The sequence below is a fragment of the Populus nigra genome, chromosome 3 (assembly GCF_951802175.1).
Source record: "Populus nigra chromosome 3, ddPopNigr1.1, whole genome shotgun sequence".
Taxonomy (NCBI): domain Eukaryota; kingdom Viridiplantae; phylum Streptophyta; class Magnoliopsida; order Malpighiales; family Salicaceae; genus Populus; species Populus nigra.
Window position 1 is genome coordinate 4082103 of NC_084854.1, and position 18210 is coordinate 4100312.

An 18210-nucleotide genomic window follows, 5' to 3' on the forward strand; every position below is an offset into this window, starting at 1 on the left:
GTCCTGAGCGGAAGAAAGAAGAGGTTTGATCTTGCTTTAACTAGGTGGATGAAAACAAATTAACTTGGCCGTGACTTTTTCTTCTCATCAACTTGAAGAATGGATATAAATTTTAATCCTTTTTGTGAGATTGGGATTAAAAAGATCGAAGGAAACGGATGGAATTAGTTCATCTCTGTTGCTTGATCACATTCCTGGATAAAAAGTCTGGGGTTTGGGTTAGAAATTCACTAGGAGCACGCCCTCTATGTCCCCAGTTCAATTAATCAACTCTGTTTAGTGCATGCACACTTCTAAAAGAATTGGATTGTTTGGAATTAATTCTATAATATAATTAAATTCAATTATGGTATTTGATTCGAATTCAATTAATAAATAAATTAAATTTAGGATGAAATAAGATTCAATTTATTTTATTTTATATATTATTCTTATTATCTTCATCTTTTAAAAAAAATAATTTCTAAGAAAAGCAGGTAAATAGCTATTATGGAAAAATTAATTTTAACATTGATTTTTTCTTTTTAAAAATTATAAACAAGAGAAACTAACCTCTAATTTATTTTTGTAATATTTTTAAATATTAAATTATTTTAAAAAATCAATTCTTAACGCTTAAAAAAATTTCGGCGACCCCTCCATGAAAGATTGGTTTAGGGGCCATTTTCAGAGGTAGAGGTGTCCCCATCCTGTGCGCAGTGAGACCCCTCCTAGCTCCTATTCTAATCTTGAAACCTGAGCTACGTTAAGGTGAGCGGTCCTTGTTTATATTCAACTCTATTTACGGCGCAATTGGAACTTCTAAAATGATGGGAAAATCTCTGGTCCAGTTGTCGTGGCGGATTGGCGATTACATTTGGAAGTGAGGCGAGAAAGCTTATTAAACGCAGCCCCGCAAGACTGCTTGACCACCCCCTCGCCTGCGCGCCGCGCGGTGTGGTCAGCCCACCACCAGGCAGGTACCCAGTTTCTTCAACTCCGTGCTAGGACCCCGGAAAGGAAAAACGAACAAGAATACGAGGCCCAGGCTAAACTTGTTATACTTACTATATATAAAAAAAAATGGCTAATCTTGTTATGCATTGTTTTCATCCACTGTTATCGTAACTCAACAAGTAACGAAACCGCGTGCTCAAATACACTATAAATATAATTTTAGAAGGCGGAGTTTTTTTAGTATGCAAAATTCTACTGTTCATCATCTTGTATATCAGCATGACGGAACTCCTCCCTCGACCATGGTTTTTTTTTTTTTTCCTGAACAATAATATCAAGCACCGTCCGTCTTATTCGGTGTAGCTATTTAGCTCATCGGAATAATTCCAAAACTGAAATTTATCATTTTCGAGGTCCTTCACTGCTACTACAATCGTTATTATCTTGTTAGAATTTGCATGTTTCAGGGACGAGCAAAATAATCCACTAATCGAAAAAACTAATTTAAAATTAACAAAAAAAAATGAATTGAGAAATTAAACTAAGAAGCTAGATTAAAAAATAAAAAATAAATCAATTTGATTTAGTTTCAAAATCAAATTTCAAAAACCAAAAACACCAAACTGATTTTTAAAAATATTAAATCAAAAAATATATAAATTTATTATAATCCTGTTTATTTTCAAGTTTCAAAAATATTTTTAAAAAAATTTGAAATTATTTTTTATTTTTTTAAATTATTTTTTTAATATTTTTTAAATTATTTTAATATATTAATATTAAAAATAAATATCAAAACTTCTCTTGATGGCCCAGTATCAACGGACTTATTCAATTTTTTTAAAATAAAAAACCTAAAAAAGCCCACACTCATAACATCAAAGCCTCTCGGAGAAATCCAATTAAAAAGAACATGGATTTATTTGGTTTTCTTAAATATAAAACCAAACAAAGTTGAACTGAAACATTTGGTTTGAATTGATTTTTTGTTCGGTTCGGTTAAAAAAGAATGAAAAATGGATTCAATTGGATTTTTTAATCGAAATCATATGGAATCCACCAATGCTCGCCCCTGCCAGGTTTGATCCAGAAAGGGCTTTACAAGTTGAGCCACGCGTCATGCAATGTAGCTATCACATCAGTTGCAACGAATCCATCACCAATCATTTATAGTTTGATATCAACTGATATTTTAACGAATCTAAGCCCACATAAATATAACCCAAGGCTAAATACATGACCAAATAAGAATATCAGACCAAGTACGAAATGGCCCAACGTATGAACTGGGAAATAAGATCATGTAACATGACAAATAAATTAAAAGGAAAGGGGTGACAACAGTGTCATTTATTGGAGCATTAGACTTAGGTTTAACGTGAATTGTAATAGCAAAATTATAATCTTGCTCCTAGTAATATAAAAACTTGGCCTAGTTAATGAAGGTATTTGAGTTTTTTTTTTTTTTTGAACAGTAAAAATACCATTAGAACCAAAAAAAAACACGGGCCTGGTATATAGGGGTAGTTTTTGCATTTCAACTTCGAATTCACAATTAAGTTACTGGGATGCCCTTCAGGTAAAAACAAAATATTATTTTTTTCATTTTAACATTGTTTTTTCCTGTTATTAGTAGGTAAGATTGATAGCAGATTTGTACTTTAATATTTAATAAGTATTAAAAAAAAAAGGGCTGACGAAGTTATTGGAATGCTCTTGAGGTAGGAAAAAAAACTTTTTATATTTATTTTTTTTTAATTTTATCTTTTAATATTTGATATATCAAGGGTTGTGTTTCGTGGTTTTTTCATATATGGTGCTTCTAGTTTAATAATCCGAGTCATGAGTTTGGAAAATTAACTTAAGTCAACATTTTTTTTCATGGCTTATTTTTTTTTTTTGATTTTTTTGTTCAGCATTATTTTTTTAAAAAAATAAATTTGTGGTTTTTTTTAATTTTTTTATATCAGGTCATTCCAATCTCATGGCATCGACTATGATTTTTACGAGTTAATCATAGCTGACTTGCCTCTTGTTACTCGACTCATGCTGGATTTTTTTATTTGTTTTTATCCAACTCTATACTTCTACGTGCTTTTTCTGGTTATTATGGTCTATTTTAAAAAAAAAAAAAATTATTGGTTTACTATCTTCGCATGTATTGTTATTATTTAATCAAAATAAAATTAATTTATTTGATCGAGATAGAGCTATAACCCGAATTGTTAGTTTTTTTAATTTACTTGAAACACGCTCATGGCATCTAAATATCAATTTTTATATAAAAAATAATAATAATATAGATTCATGGTATGTATTAGACCAACGACGGAGCGCAGGCAAAGGGAAGAATTCTACTTACAAAGCCCAGTTGCGTGTAAGAATTTCATGAGTGGAGTCTCTATAGATATGATTATGTATGTGATGTGAATAAATGATAAACTCTCTTTGTCAGGACTAACAAGTCAGATTCCAATTGTCTAGCCTGAGTGGATGACTTAGGCACAAACCAGAGTCATTACCTAATGTAAATGGACAAGTTCGAGGTCCTTTCAAGTAGATAGAAAAACATGATCCAGTTAACGAGTCTGGAAAGGATCTGCACATTACAACAACTTGGAGAGGCTCACATTAGTCTTGACTGGAGGAGAGAGGAGAGGTGACTTTTTATTATTATTATTAAAATGGATATCCGGACAAGTTTACGTATATCTCGACCAACTTTATAGGTCTTAAAGTTAACAGTCATATAAGTTTTTAATGATTCTAAAGTTTATAGGACTCGAATTGATAACCTTTAAATAGTAAACATGGGATATAACCAGTTGAGTTACGTCTCTTAAAATTAAAAGATGTGACTTTTTTTTTTCCAAACTATTATACATGACAAGAAAAAAAAGTATCCAAATTTCATCGCCAATGGCATGTTTAGTTTTTTTTTTTCAAAATAGCAAAAATGAAGAAAGAAATATCACATTTCAAAACTTAATTTAGAAAATAATATAATTTAATGAATTATAAGTGGCATTTACAATTTACAAGTTGCATGTGACATATGCAGTCTCTAAAATTATTAAATGAGCTGATGATAAGAGAAAAAAATATAAAGAGAAAAAACATGCTGGAGATGTACTAAAATATCAATTGCAATACTATTTAAAAAGATATTGATGAAATAAATTAAATAAAAAAAAATATCATTAACAATAAATAAAGTAAGTAACGTTTATCATTTAAAGATCTGAAGACTCGTGTGGCTTGCTATAACATGATTTTTTATATATTTTTAAATTTATTTTGTTAAGATATTTTAATAGTATCACTATATCATTATGAATTTTGATGTGATTTTTAAAAAAATTTCTTTCATTTTTTTTCTCTTCACAGTAACTCGTTTAAAAAGCCGTTTGTAACACACACGGCTCGTAGATACCATAGACTACTCGCTAAGCAATGCTATATCTCAATTATAACGGTGTTAATTTTGTTTTTTACTGTGCTAACTTTGAAAAAAGACAGACAGTCGCATCTTGGTAACACTATGCCCTTTATAGGCCCTATTAATTATTGTGCCTTGTTTATTTGCTGGTGGGACACATAAGCGTGTGGTGCTCATGGAGGTATATCCTCAGCCGTTAAATGTTGCCCAATCAGGGGAAGTTTGAAATAGTGCTTCAAGTTATTTTTTACAGTTTTTTAATTTAAAAATATATTAAAATATTTTTTTTATATTTTTTCAAAATTATTTTTATATTATCAAATTTAAAAAACAAATTCAAAATCTTTTGAAACTCTAATTCAAAGACTGAACATCCCCTGGATTTCTTTCATTCTTTCTTTATTTTTTTCAATTTTAATGCTTAAAAAAAACGTATCATTAACAAATAAAAAATTGAATTGAATTACTAGTATTGTCACCATGATATTCATTAATTATTCATTTTTCTACTAGGAAAAACCCATATTAGAAAATAAAAAATTGACAAAATACTTTAATGACACAATAAAAAAAAAAGGTTCGTGTACCGAAATTAAAAAAAGGCTTTCTATGCACTAGATTGAGATAAAACGAAAATTAGCGTATCTCTAGTGGATCAAGGTTAAAGGACACGTCATTAGATAATGGAGCAATCAACAAAAAGTAGATGGATGAACTTGATTGTAAGTTTCGTGGGAGTTGGTGTACTCGAACAAAAAAACATTGAAATCCATGTACTCGATTGAGGAAAATTACAAAGTTAGTGTACTGCTAGTGTAATTATTAATTTACTTTCTTGTAATCATGGTACAAGACAGTAAAGTTAACACACGATTTGATTGGTCTGGAAAAAGTTAAATGTATTACCGTGTACTACTCGGTTTGATAACGGTGATGGTGTCACAGTAACGTGTGAAAATATATTAGAATGATTTTTTCATATTAATATATTAAAATGATTAAAAATAATTATTTAAATAAATAATATATATTTTTTCATCAGGCTCATGATGAAGATTACGGAATAGCTGGCAGGTGGTGTGGTTCACAACTCTTTGTTTAGCAAACGAAGAAGATAAGTCATTATCCATCAAGGAAGTAAATAGTTGACTTTTAGTGTTAATTGGATTACATTTAACTATTCACTCAGCGATATTTATGAACAGTGATTAATGATGGGAGCGTAATTAGTGGAACAAGCCAGATTTTTTAAAAACAAGAACAGAGAGTGCGTCTTTGACAGCCGTGCTCTTATAGGCAGTATTGCCCGCGTTTTATCACAGGACGGTAAACTTTCTTTTCAACATAGAGAAAAATTTTAAAAAATAATTCCAAAACCAGATCCCCCAAGCAGTTGGAATTCAAATAAAAAAAATATAACAACAAAAAAAAAATCAGCACAAGTCGATTCAGGGTATAAAAATATAATATTAAATAATAAAATTATATATATATATATATATAAACTTGGTCAATATAGGTTAATTCAGAAACTTCATAGGATGGATATAAGATTTAGAATAATCTTGTCGAAAAAAAAGTTAAAAAAAAAACAGCGTGAAAGGAAAAAGACAAAAAACACAGATCAATCTTCAATAAATCAATTGATGAATAATAAAATTTAAATAAATAAATTTAATAATGATAAAAAAAAACTAACTTGCGTTAACATTTGAAAGTGGTGTATCATAAATCCGAGATTAACACTATAGAAGTCAGAATAAAAAAAAAAGACAAAGCAAAACTCTAAAAAAAAACAACTTAAAAAAAGGAAAAAAAACTAAGCAAATCTCTTGAACTTGATCTAATTTTGAAAACTTACAACTCGTGAATTCTTTGATCTAGGTTAAATAAAGAAGCTTAATTTTTAACTAATTTAATCTTAAATTGTAAAATCATGAAAAAACATGTCAATTTTATAAACTTGTAAAAAAAAATAGCAATAAAAAAAATATATGATAGGAAAACAAACCTATGGAGAGTGAAATTGTATAAAAAAATTGAAAATGTGATGATAATCAAAACAAATAGTAATAAAAAAAGTGGGACTAAATTTAAAAGATAAAAAAAATAAAAGATGCTGAAATTAAAAAATATTTTGTAATTTTGTGATGCAAACATGTTTTATTTTTTTTAATGTGACTCGGGGCATAAACATGACCAAGAAAAAAAATCGATACATTGACAAATAAAAAAAAATACACAGTTAAAAAGATCACATGGAACACAAGTAAACTAAAAACTAAGAAGAAAAAAATCATAGCCCAATCATTAATGACGTAAAATGCCTTAATAAAAAAACACAACGTCCCTAAGTAACATGCATTGTATTTTTTTATGGTATTAAGTTTTTATTTTTACAGAGAAAAAAAAACAAAATAACAAATTTAACCCCGTACAATCTATAAAGGACTGTTATGTCACAGTGAAAAGACGACATTACCTCTTATGTCTAGTTGAAAGGGTTTTTTTGTGAGCAGTGATATCGTCAAATCACTTTTCTAATGAATAGTAATTTAAGTCTTGAATTGCAGTAATTTTCCACTCACTTCTAGTTTTTTTTTTTCCAATCTTGTTAGTAGATACTAAGACAACAAAAATAAAAATGTATTTGAATGAAAAGATAGGGATAAATACATAAAAATAAATATATTCATGGAATAATTTTGAAGTGTTTTATTGTATTTACAAAATAGAAGGTACAAATACAACATGTCTCCATAGACAACAATTATTATTTTTTACGTATAAATTATAATTATAAAAAAAATTTTAATTTCAAACTTGTCAAACTAGGACATGTAATGATAAAAAGGTATCATTATCATTTTTTCAAATCTGACTTGAGGGTTAGGTTGGGTCATGGGTCGAAGGGTCAACCATGTTATTTTTTTTGGTTGAAAATGAGATAAAAACAACACTGTTTTGAGCATTTCTTTTTTAAAAAACAAATCAAATAGTTCTTCTAGTCGGGTTGTACCCTTGTTGGACCGGATTGTGGGAACAACTAGTGTTTTTGATCGAGACAAACTAGTTCAATCATCTCTCTACATTTTTTTAAAAAATTTGGACGGGTTTAAGCACTGAGTTGTTTGGGTCTCGGGGCAACCCGCCAAGCCGATCCATCTTTTATATGCATGGTTATTATATTGTTATTAATTTCAATACTTATGGTAAATTAAAGTTAAAAAAATAACATTTAATTATTTTTTAAAATATATAAGTTTGAAGGTAATTCATATTAAATGTTAAATATAATTTTTTTATATTATATTTTGTTTTATATATCACCAATCAAACAAAATATAAAGATAATCATTTTGTGTTATAGACCACTAACAAATACAATTCTATCTTCATCTTTTGTTGTGTTCTGTCTTCCTTGTCCTTAATAGTCATCTCTTCTGTTAACCAAATTATACCTTAGTTCTTCTTGCTTGGACTAAAGTTGATGGCACTAACATAGATGCGTGCCTTTTAAGAAAAAAATTATAGTGTATTTGAAGCATCTAGTGACCTAACACTAGTTATTGTTTTAGTTTATTTTAAAGAAATAGATAAAAATAAAGAGGAGAGAAAAAATAAAATTTATAACCCTTAAAAAATAATGAAAATATTTATATCTAATATTTATGTTTTTTATATCTATATATATATTTTTCAAAATGAACCTAAAAAGATGACAGCTTGCTGGCACGAATTGAGGTAGGGTGACTTCATTTTTTTCTAGTTGGATAATTATGTTTTTTCCAACGACATCATCAGGATTGCATCGTTTTCTTCTTACAGCAAGCAAGGACTTTTCTCTAAATTTTATAAGAGTTTCTTTTGTAATTTACTAATTTTTCTTGAAATTAAGTAGATCATGAAGTATATATTTGCTATTATGATTACAGTTTTAAAAAATAAAATTTTAAAAAGTTATGAATTGCAGATTTTTTTAATTAAAGTTTTGTTTTTTTATTAAGATGCATATAAAATTATAATATATATTAATTAACTCAATACATTTAAAATTACAATTAAAATCGCATACCAAACTGGCATAAAATATAACTTCATATTTAAAATTATTTTAAAAAATATCAAAATAATACATTCTTTTTTTTTATATAAACAAAACAAACGCAGCGTCGGCATATAAATCCAGCTGCAGGTTTTCGCTCTTCGGTCTTTGATTTTTGCCTGTCCCCCTCACTTGCCCTTCAAACAACTACAGCCTCACATCCACATTCTGAAGCGTGTCCCTCGAGATTCTATAAAATTAAAAAAATCATTTTTTCTCTCAAGCATCCAAAATATAAGACGACAAAATTCTAGTGTGTCCATTATATTTGTGCTCAAACATTACTCGTCCTCCTCCCATTCTTTGTTTCTCTTCTACAATCAACAAACACCATCTTCATTTCTCTCTAAGTTTGCGTCAATCCCAGCCAAAAATCATGCTTGAAGAATCCATATCAATCTGGACTTCTATGAATAGTTGGTTAACCCCAGCTGTTTTCTTTGTTCTTCTCAATCTAATGATTGGCACCATTTTTGTATCTTCAAGACTAGCCACCCAGAAACCTGGTGACCAACGTCAAGAACAAGAAAAACATGTTCAAGCACAGTATGGTCATGGCTACCAGCTTACTAGATCTCCTTCTGTACTGCAAAGACTCAAATCTATCAGCTTACATAGCTATAGATCCCAAGAACCTACAACCGTGACTTTCGAAAATCCTCAAGACTCTGACCAACGTTTCACTTTTCATCAACAGACCTCCCAACAAGATTATCAATACCGCCAAGATCAAAACCAGCCAACTATTTCTAGTTCTCCTTCGATGTTGCAAAAAATCAAGTCCATCAACCTTTATAGTTACTTATCTCAAGAATCATTTAATCCCACCAGTACTAAAACCCACGAAAACGAAGAAAGCACGCCAACCCATTTCACTTCTCAACAAATTTATAGCCAAATACAAGAACATGATGAACTGCTCCAAGAAGAAGAAGAGGAGGATAGATTTCAAGATGAAGAAAACGAGCAAATCCAAGACCAAGAAGAGACTTTTGAAGAGATATACAGCAAGTTACAGGGAAGTAAACTGAGCAAATCCATTTCAGATACAAAACCAACTTCCGGTGAAGTACCCAAAAAGCTACCAAAGAAAATGAGGAAATCTGCAAGTGCAAAATCTGCCTTTTCTCATTTTGAAGAGGAGGACATCGTTGAATCTCGCAGGCCAGCTACTGTGAAAGAAGGGAAGACCACCACCGAGGTTGGTGACACTGAAGTGGATGCTAAAGCTGATGATTTTATATACAAGTTTAAGCAGCAGCTGAAGTTGCAGAGGGTGGATTCTATTATAAGGTACAAAGACATGATTACCGGAGGGAGTTGAAAGTAAATTTGGTTTTTTTCCCCGGGCTGTTTTTAATTTTTTCTTTTCTGGGAGCTTTGTTGGAAATTAAGAACTTCATTGGGTGTAGATCTCCATTCTCCTCCCTAGAAATTTACTTGCTTAATTAATTAGTATTTCTGTTTGATGACCTATATATCCACAATATGGTCCAATATTTCTTAATTTCATGCATTCAAGTACTACATGGTAATGTGAATGCTGTTGCTACTGAAATCCCATTGATTTTCATCTAATATATATATATATATATATATATGTAGAACAAACAAAGCAGAATGATTAAGATGGTGGGCAATTTGATTGATTCCTGGGTACTGGCCATGTTTTCAATTTTGCTTTTCAAGGTTTTGTTTCCAGGCTGGGAAAGAAGGTTGCCAGGCTGGGAAAGGTAAAAGGAGTGGTTAGGCTGATTTTTTTTTTTAAAAAAATATTAAATTAATATTTTTAAAAAAATTATTTTTAATACTAAAAATAATTTAAATAAAAACAATTAATTTTTTTAAAACACCGTTTGCAACTTTGCATTATGCAATTTCAAAATGATCAATGATAGGAGCCCATTTGCGGAAGATCGAAGCCCTGGTTGCGGTGGCACTGTTGCAGGAGGTGGTGCTTTTTATTAAGAATATATTAATGGTTTTTTTTTGGTTTGGAAATGGATTAAAATTTTTATTTTTTAAAATATAAAAAATTATTTTTTTAAAACGCCGATTAGAAAGTTCGGAGCCCCAGTTGCGGTGGCACTGTAGCAGGGAGCTTGTGCCTTTATTGTATTTTGACCTATTTGCCCAGTGATATTTCGTTGATATCAACAGTAAAGCTGTGGGCAGTCTGGGCAGTCAGCAGTTTTGTGTCCCCATTTTGCTTATCCTTGCATAAAGGTGCTTGACTGCTGTCTGGTCGTGAATTCCCATGGGAGATTTTTATCATGGTACTATGGTATCCACATCTATATTTATTGTGCATGTCACTTATAATCGAATGACACGTACATCAACAGCAAAGTACACCATATCTGAGGCTGTGGTTGCATGGAATTTCAATAAATTTTGATTTTTTTATTTTAAATTATTTTTGGATATTTTATTGTATTAATGTTAAAAATAAATGTGGAAAAATAAAAAATATATTATTTTATTGTATTTTTTTAAAATATTTTAAAAAGTAATCTTAACTACATTCTTAAATATACTTATAATGTGTTTGATATATAATTTTTTTAAAAAAATTTTTCTTGAAAATTTTTTATTTTTATTTTTGATATGGTTCATTAAAGTTATTAAAAATATTAATTTAATGTTTTTTAAATCAAAATATAATTTTTAACAAACAATTCCAAATGCAAAAAATAAACGATGAAGACAGAGAATCTTGGAGATTGAATGGTACTGCCACCATCAACAGGGTGTAGAATCTCAGGAGGTGAAGGTGAGATTTCACCAAATTTGAGCATCGGCATGCCATAAATATCAAGGCAGGGGGTGCCACGTTGCCTTGCCATATCTTCTTCGATCCAACCTGATGATGATGGCCGTGGGGCTGAAATGTTTCTTTGCCAAGGGGCAATATCCTCGAGTGCCATTATTATTATTTTTTAAGATTATTGTAGATGTCCGGATCAACTTGCGAGTATCTCGACTAATTTTATGGGCCCTTAAGTTAATGACCATATAAACCTCCAGTGACTATCATATAAGTGACCACGGGGTTCGAACCTGAGACTATAAAAAGAACAAACCTTTTTATTCCAAGTTCTTATCACTAAGCCACTATATAGATAGCTCCTTGATTGCCATTATTCGATGGAGTAATGCTGGTCTAAATTTTCTTCTTAGCAGGTAAAAAGCATAACTCAATTCATGATATTTTATTTTTGTTTTTTAATAATTATGATTCTTAATAGTATAGTTACGAGTCTGAACTTTTTAAAGATAGCATGTAATTGTTAAATTTAAAATCTATAAAATTAAACAACTAATTCAGATATCAATGTTAATAAAAAAAAAATCTAAAGCTCAGCCGATGAATTCAGAGGCACCGTCTTGGAGGATCGGACCCAGGTAGAATTGGGTGTGAATGTGCTAATATGCTGTGTTAATTTCACCGCTGATAGTCTGGAAAGGGACATGCTCTAATTGGAGCTGAAGCAAGACCAGGCATAGAGCATGTGGGCTGTGGTCTGAAATGGTGGGGAGATGCCTAACTTGTCTCCACAAACTATATCCTCTCATTATAGTCATTGGATCTGGTTAGAAAGTTGCCACAACATTCAAGACAGGCAGCACTCTTCCTCTATGAAACCGATTCAACTGCGTTGATCCGAGAAATTCAAAACTTGAAGTGTAATTGAAAATGAGATTTTAACTACTTCATTAAATTTCAATGATTAAATTAATAATATTTAATTAATTAATAATATTTAATTAACTGGCTTAAACCCAATTGGATAACTAGCCATATATATATATATATATTATTTGAATAAAATAGTTAATTTAGATTAATCTAATTGTCAAAGAATCATCTCAACTATTAAATGAGGTCTCAGAATATGATTTATATTATTCTTTTAACATTGATAATTCTGAAAATCTATAATAAATATTAAGATATTGAAATATCTAGTTCAAAATTAAATAATGTATAAAAATCAAATAAATTAAGATGAAAGACAAACCAAAACTTTTTAATTTAGTCACCAGTACGATTACAAGTATGTTATCAATGTATTATAGTACAAAGATTATTAAATCGTTCATAATATTATTGTATTAAGATAAGTTGCTGATGATTAAACCAAGACATAATCAGTTCGTCTTTTGGAGACGACATGCATCGTCTACATCATATATATTGTTTAATGCAGCAAATCAATATTATTATGCTACAAGCCATCTTAGAGATACAATAACTTAGGCTATATTTGCCATAACTTTATAAAATGGCACCACTTATAAAGCTCTCATACTGTGCTAGAAGATCATGCATGATATCAGATTAAAATAGACCATATTGTAAATATAACTATTCTAATATATCAAATCATCAAATGCGAGGATCATAGCATATAGAGATGTAGGTTCTACCAGCCATTTAAATCACTATTAAAACTTGTCACGTTTGGTCATGAAACATGGAGGTGCCAAAACCTTAGTATTAACAGTGGATATTTATAATTCTAAAGGGTATAGCTCAATTAGTCAAGTTCTAAGTTTGTTTTTTTAGATCATCAGTTCGAGTTCCACAAATCTCAAAGTTACTGGAGGCTTATATGGATGGTAACTTTAGGATCCGTGAGATTAGTTGAAATACGCGTAAACTAGTTCGGACAATCACGTTAATAATAATAATAAAACAATGGATATTTGTAGGTTAATGAATTGAGACAACCACGTAAAAAAACCTAAAATAATTATTAATGAATATTATAATTAAAAAAATCATAAAATACATAAAATTTAATATGGTTTGATAAGGTGTCTACATCATTAAAATGAGAAGCTTTAGCTTTTTACTATATTAAAATGAGATTAAATAGTACGTACGCTCAATAAATCTCAATCATCAAAGAAGTATTTATAACCTTTTCTGGCATCCCACCTTCGAAGCCCCGCCATCCTCTCCTTCCCCTCTTTTCTTTGGTGACACTCTTCTCTTCCATCGGAGTTGTCGTTTTTGGTACAATATCAAGTCATGTGCATGACTCGTCATAATAACTTGGACGGGAAAGGCTAACGAAATGATATATTAAAAAGTTAATAATTTTATAAAAATAAGATTTGCTCAATTAAGAATACAAGAGAGCCATTTTTCATATTTTTATTCATGCTTTTTATACTAATTTCCCATAGAAATCAATATAAAAAATATTATATATAATTACATCAAATTTAATTTACTTCACATGGATTTTTTTTTAACTTATGACTCAACTAGGTATTGTTTAGATCAAGTTAATCAACATATTAAAAGATATAATTGACATGAGTGTAAAATAAACTAAAACTTTTCATCATTAATATAGTAATGATAGTTTCAATTATGAGCATTATTAACTCAATCTAACGTTATATAATAAATTAATTCTCCTATTTATTCAGGAATAAATTTAGCTATCAACCTTAATTATAAAAATAATCCAACACCCTTACCATTAAAATGAAAAAAATATATTTCACATTCTTTTTGTGAAGGACCATATTTCTTTATGGACTTATTCGTGGGCTGATTACTGGGCCTATTTTCTAAAAGAAGCCTATGAAGCTTCAAAATGGGACTGATACAAATAAATAAAAAAAATCATTGATTAACTTCAAGCGACGAGTCGCTATCTCGTAGATAAAGTACGAACAACTGCCGAACAAATAGCTGTAGTTGTCAAAAACTACAAGCCGTCTAAAATTCTAAGGCAAAAACGTCAAAAACAATGTCATATTGTCTGCTGCTGCTGCTGATACTCTTAAGTCTTATCTCAATTCCCCCGAATGTTGTTAATGAAAGAAATCTAAAGACACTGTTATGAAACAGATACGTATCTTTTGAAGGAGAAAGAAATAAAAAAAAGGAGAGAACTTTAGAGAAAAAGATGGTGTGGATGGTAAATAAGCAGGTGCAAATAGGGAAAGGGAAGAGATGTCACTTATGGTTAGGGGCATTATTATGCTGGCTTTGTTTCATGGTAGTCACTCCTAAAATCACTTTATCTCACAAACCTCTCCAGTTTGCTGACATGAGAAATTTCCTTGGTATGTTTGATTTTTCTTTGTAAAGTTCGTATCTTTTCAATCTCTTTTGATCATTTCCTTGATTTTACTATCTGGGTTTGATTGTCTTTTTTTGGGTGCAGGAGTGCCTAATACTTTGAATGTGATCACCAATTTCCCTTTTTTGCTTGTTGGTGTTGTGGGGTTTGTGCTTTCTCTTCAAGGATGCTTTTTTAACATAAGGTAATTTGGTATTAACTATTGTTGGTGTGTGTGAGAGGGGGATTTCTATGAGTTTGGTTTTTTTTTTTTATGAGATTGTTGTGGTTTGTCGCTACAGTTTGAAAGGAGAGGTTTGGGGCTGGGCACTATTTTACGGTGGAATAGTGGGTTTGGCTTTCGGTTCTGCTTACTATCATCTCAAGCCTGATGACAGTAGAGTAATGTGGGACACCTTACCGGTTAGCATTGCTATTTTGCTTCACAATTCTCTTTGTTTTCTTGCCATTTTTTTCTCTGTTTTTGTGCTAAAAAATGTATGAAAGGAAAGTGAAATAGCGGATATCACTTTTCTTTAACCGCCACCGGACTTGGGTAAAGCCCCGTGGTGCACTTGCCGGAAACTCGTTGCCGAGGGCCTGTGCACCCCAGGATTAGTCGGGCCTTGGCGTGTTTATCAGCTCTTTCTTTTATAACCACTATCTTTTTGCTTGCACGACATGTTTTTGTTAATTTATTTCTTAATGTGCATTGCTAAATGCAGATGATGATAGCATATTCTTCGCTTTTCTCTAGTTTCATGGCAGAGAGAGTGGGGCAAAGGGCTGGATTGAGTTGCTTGTTTGGATTACTATTTGCTGTTTTGTTTAGCACAGCTTATGCAAGGTTGGTTTCTACTTCCTAGTTTCAATGCTGAACCAGTTGTTTAGTTGATTGTACGTCATATGTCAAGGAATATCTATAGCTTTCTGCTGAATACGAGTTGCTACTTGCTAGTTGGTTGCAGAACATTTAATGATCTTCGATTGTGCATGATGTTCCAGTTGATTCCATGCGTAGCTATACCGGCCATGGCTTTTTTATACCCACCCAAATATACGCATTCAAGATATTGGCTTTGGGCAGCAGGTATCTGATGCTCTATCTGATTCTCTTTTAATTGTTATTCTTAGTTATTAAAGAATGCAACACATTGAAGGTGCATCTGTGTATTTCATTACAAAATGCCTCTATTTCATGATTTTTGTACAAATAGAGTGAAGTGAAATATTGGTAATTGAGCTACTCAATGGATCTATGCAACACATTTATGTGCCAACGTATTGATTCAAAAGACAACACCATTTCATAATTTGTTGTAAATTGAGTGAAGTGAGAGATTGGTAGCTGAGCAATTAGGTGAAGCTATAAGAATATTCATGAACTGTTAAGTAGAAGAATTGTGAAAATCTGAACTTTTGATGAAGGGATGTTCATATAATGAAAGATACATTTTTTTGTGATCAGTAATAAACAAATATTATAATTTAAAACTGAATTTTACCAACATTAAAACAACAACAACAACAACAACAACATATACTGCAACCCAGATTGTGGACGATTTATATCAAATGAAATCAAACTTGCTCTCTCCTTCTCTCTTTATCTCCCTGTGCCCACATCTTCAAGTTTGAAGTGTTGATAAAAAGTTCTGGTTATGGCGGAACAAATTGTATGAACTTATCCTCCCATGCCATGCTCTCAACTAATATCTTGTTATGTTCCCTAGCATGCTTTACTTAGTACATCTCTGTGTGAACTTCTGTTGAAAACAATTTGGTAGTCAATCACTGTCATTTTAACTTCTTATGTTGACCTTTTATTTTCACATTGCTATGTGTTTGGTTAATATTACTTTCAACTGCATGTAGAATATCCTTCTCATATCCTAGAGTGTATTTAGGAAAAAGAAAAGGCCAAAAAGCAATGCAATTTGATCTGCAGTCGTAATTAGCCTTGTTATAAATGAGAGTTATGAATATAACATGTAGGGTATATTCACTTGGCTCAAGTTTAGCTGCTTTAGGTGTTTGCTGTTTGATTGAATTAAGCTTAAATTAGATTTGTTGGATATTTGCTTGATGCTTGAATTTCATCTTTTTAATGGTTTATGGGTAGTTATCTCTCACTCATATGAATAGTTTTGACCTTTGTAAAAACATCACTTGTGCAAAATTTGCTTGTTCAATAAGAAAAGCTATTTGTGGAAGATAAATGAGATATTCAGTACTACCTGAAGATTTTTCTCTATTGTTTATGATGAGAAGTGATAGGATAGGCAAGAGTATTTGGATATGCACCCTTCTAAACAAAACTGTTAGTAAAAGAGCTGCAAACATTTAATTGTATATTCCTTTTTTCAGTTTAGTATTCTGCTTCTTGCACCCCTGTTTTTTCTTTTGACGATTTTTTCCTTGAATGCCTTTTAGTTGTAATAAATAATGCATACTTGGACAAACTCCGTATAGTTGTGGGTTTTGGTAGCTTTTTTTTTATTTCATGCTCATCTATTTCTAAATCTTAACACCTCGGGCTACAGGTGTTTGCCTTTTAGCCAAGTTTGAAGATGCTCTTGACAAGAAAATATACAATGCAAATCGGTACCTTATCAGCGGTCACTCCTTGGAGCACTTGTGCTCGGCAGCAATTCCTGTTTTGTTTGCAATTATGCTCATACACAGAACCATTAGATGTCAAAGGTATGTAAACTCTGCAACTTAATGAATTAGATAAGCTGAAGTCAACTTGCTGTCACGTGGAATTTGCAAAGGAGTCTTATTAGTGGTACATAAGGCCATTTCTTTTGCATTATCAAAGATGGCTGAGGTGCACTGTTGCGCCACGAATATTTTCTTGCTTTATAAAACCATTTTGTATGGCCATGTGTAATTGTTACTTCTTTTTCTGTCATAGCAATGGCCTTGTCTCCCTTTATTCTGTGTAGATGGTCCTCTCTTCACATATGATCTCAACTGCCTCGAGTTGTGTTTTCAGTCCATTTGTTTTGTTTTGTTTTGTTTAGATCTTTTTGCCAATAAAAGGTTAAATAGGCACTAACATGTTCCTGGCTAATAACAGATTAGGTGATTTGAAAGAGCGCCCGCGTCCTTGAAGAAAATGGAGTGAAGACTTACATTTCTGGTGCTGCTGCCAACAGGTGCCTTAGCAAGCAGTGTAGGAAGAACATTAAAATGTAGAAACCAATCTACATGAAATCTTTTCCCCGATGTTATTTTCAATGTGCAAGAAATATCTTCATTCCGAGTTCTCACACGTTTCTATGGCCCCTCCATTCCAACCTTTAATCTTCAATTTTCCTGGCAGAATGCAGTAGAAATAAAGTTCATATCACGAACAATGCCCCTTACATCAACTTGATTTTGTTCTTCGACATGAACTGCACTCCTCCACCCAGTAGCATTTTCCCTGGTAACATAATGGCAGTTGCTGTAGAAAAGGACAGTAGAGGTTCTCACATAGCTGCATTTCAAGCACAGCTCATAATTCAGATACAAGGTCGATGTGGCCTTCATTCTTTGTAGGCCTTAAACCAGTTATTTCATGCCCTACGTTGTTGACCCATAATTTTTTTGAAAGTAATTTTTTATTTTAAATATTGAGATTAATTTATCGAACTTGT

General features: G+C 31.2%; 2 protein-coding genes across 2 annotated transcripts; both read left to right on the forward strand.

The window, feature by feature from the left end:
• The first annotated feature begins 8693 nt into the window (after positions 1-8693).
• On the forward strand, positions 8694-10038 carry LOC133689717 (pathogen-associated molecular patterns-induced protein A70-like). The gene has a single exon (XM_062109715.1). The coding sequence runs from the start codon at positions 8857-8859 to the stop codon at positions 9802-9804; it is 948 nt and encodes a 315-aa protein (XP_061965699.1). The 5' UTR covers positions 8694-8856; the 3' UTR covers positions 9805-10038.
• Positions 10039-14217: 4179 nt separating this feature from the next.
• Positions 14218-17843, forward strand: LOC133688971 (uncharacterized). Its single transcript, XM_062108648.1, has 7 exons — positions 14218-14570; positions 14672-14771; positions 14869-14989; positions 15292-15413; positions 15535-15656; positions 17110-17269; positions 17649-17843. Exons 1-7 carry the CDS (start codon positions 14411-14413, stop codon positions 17680-17682), a joined length of 819 nt encoding a protein of 272 aa, XP_061964632.1. The 5' UTR covers positions 14218-14410; the 3' UTR covers positions 17683-17843.
• Positions 17844-18210: the final 367 nt, after the last annotated feature.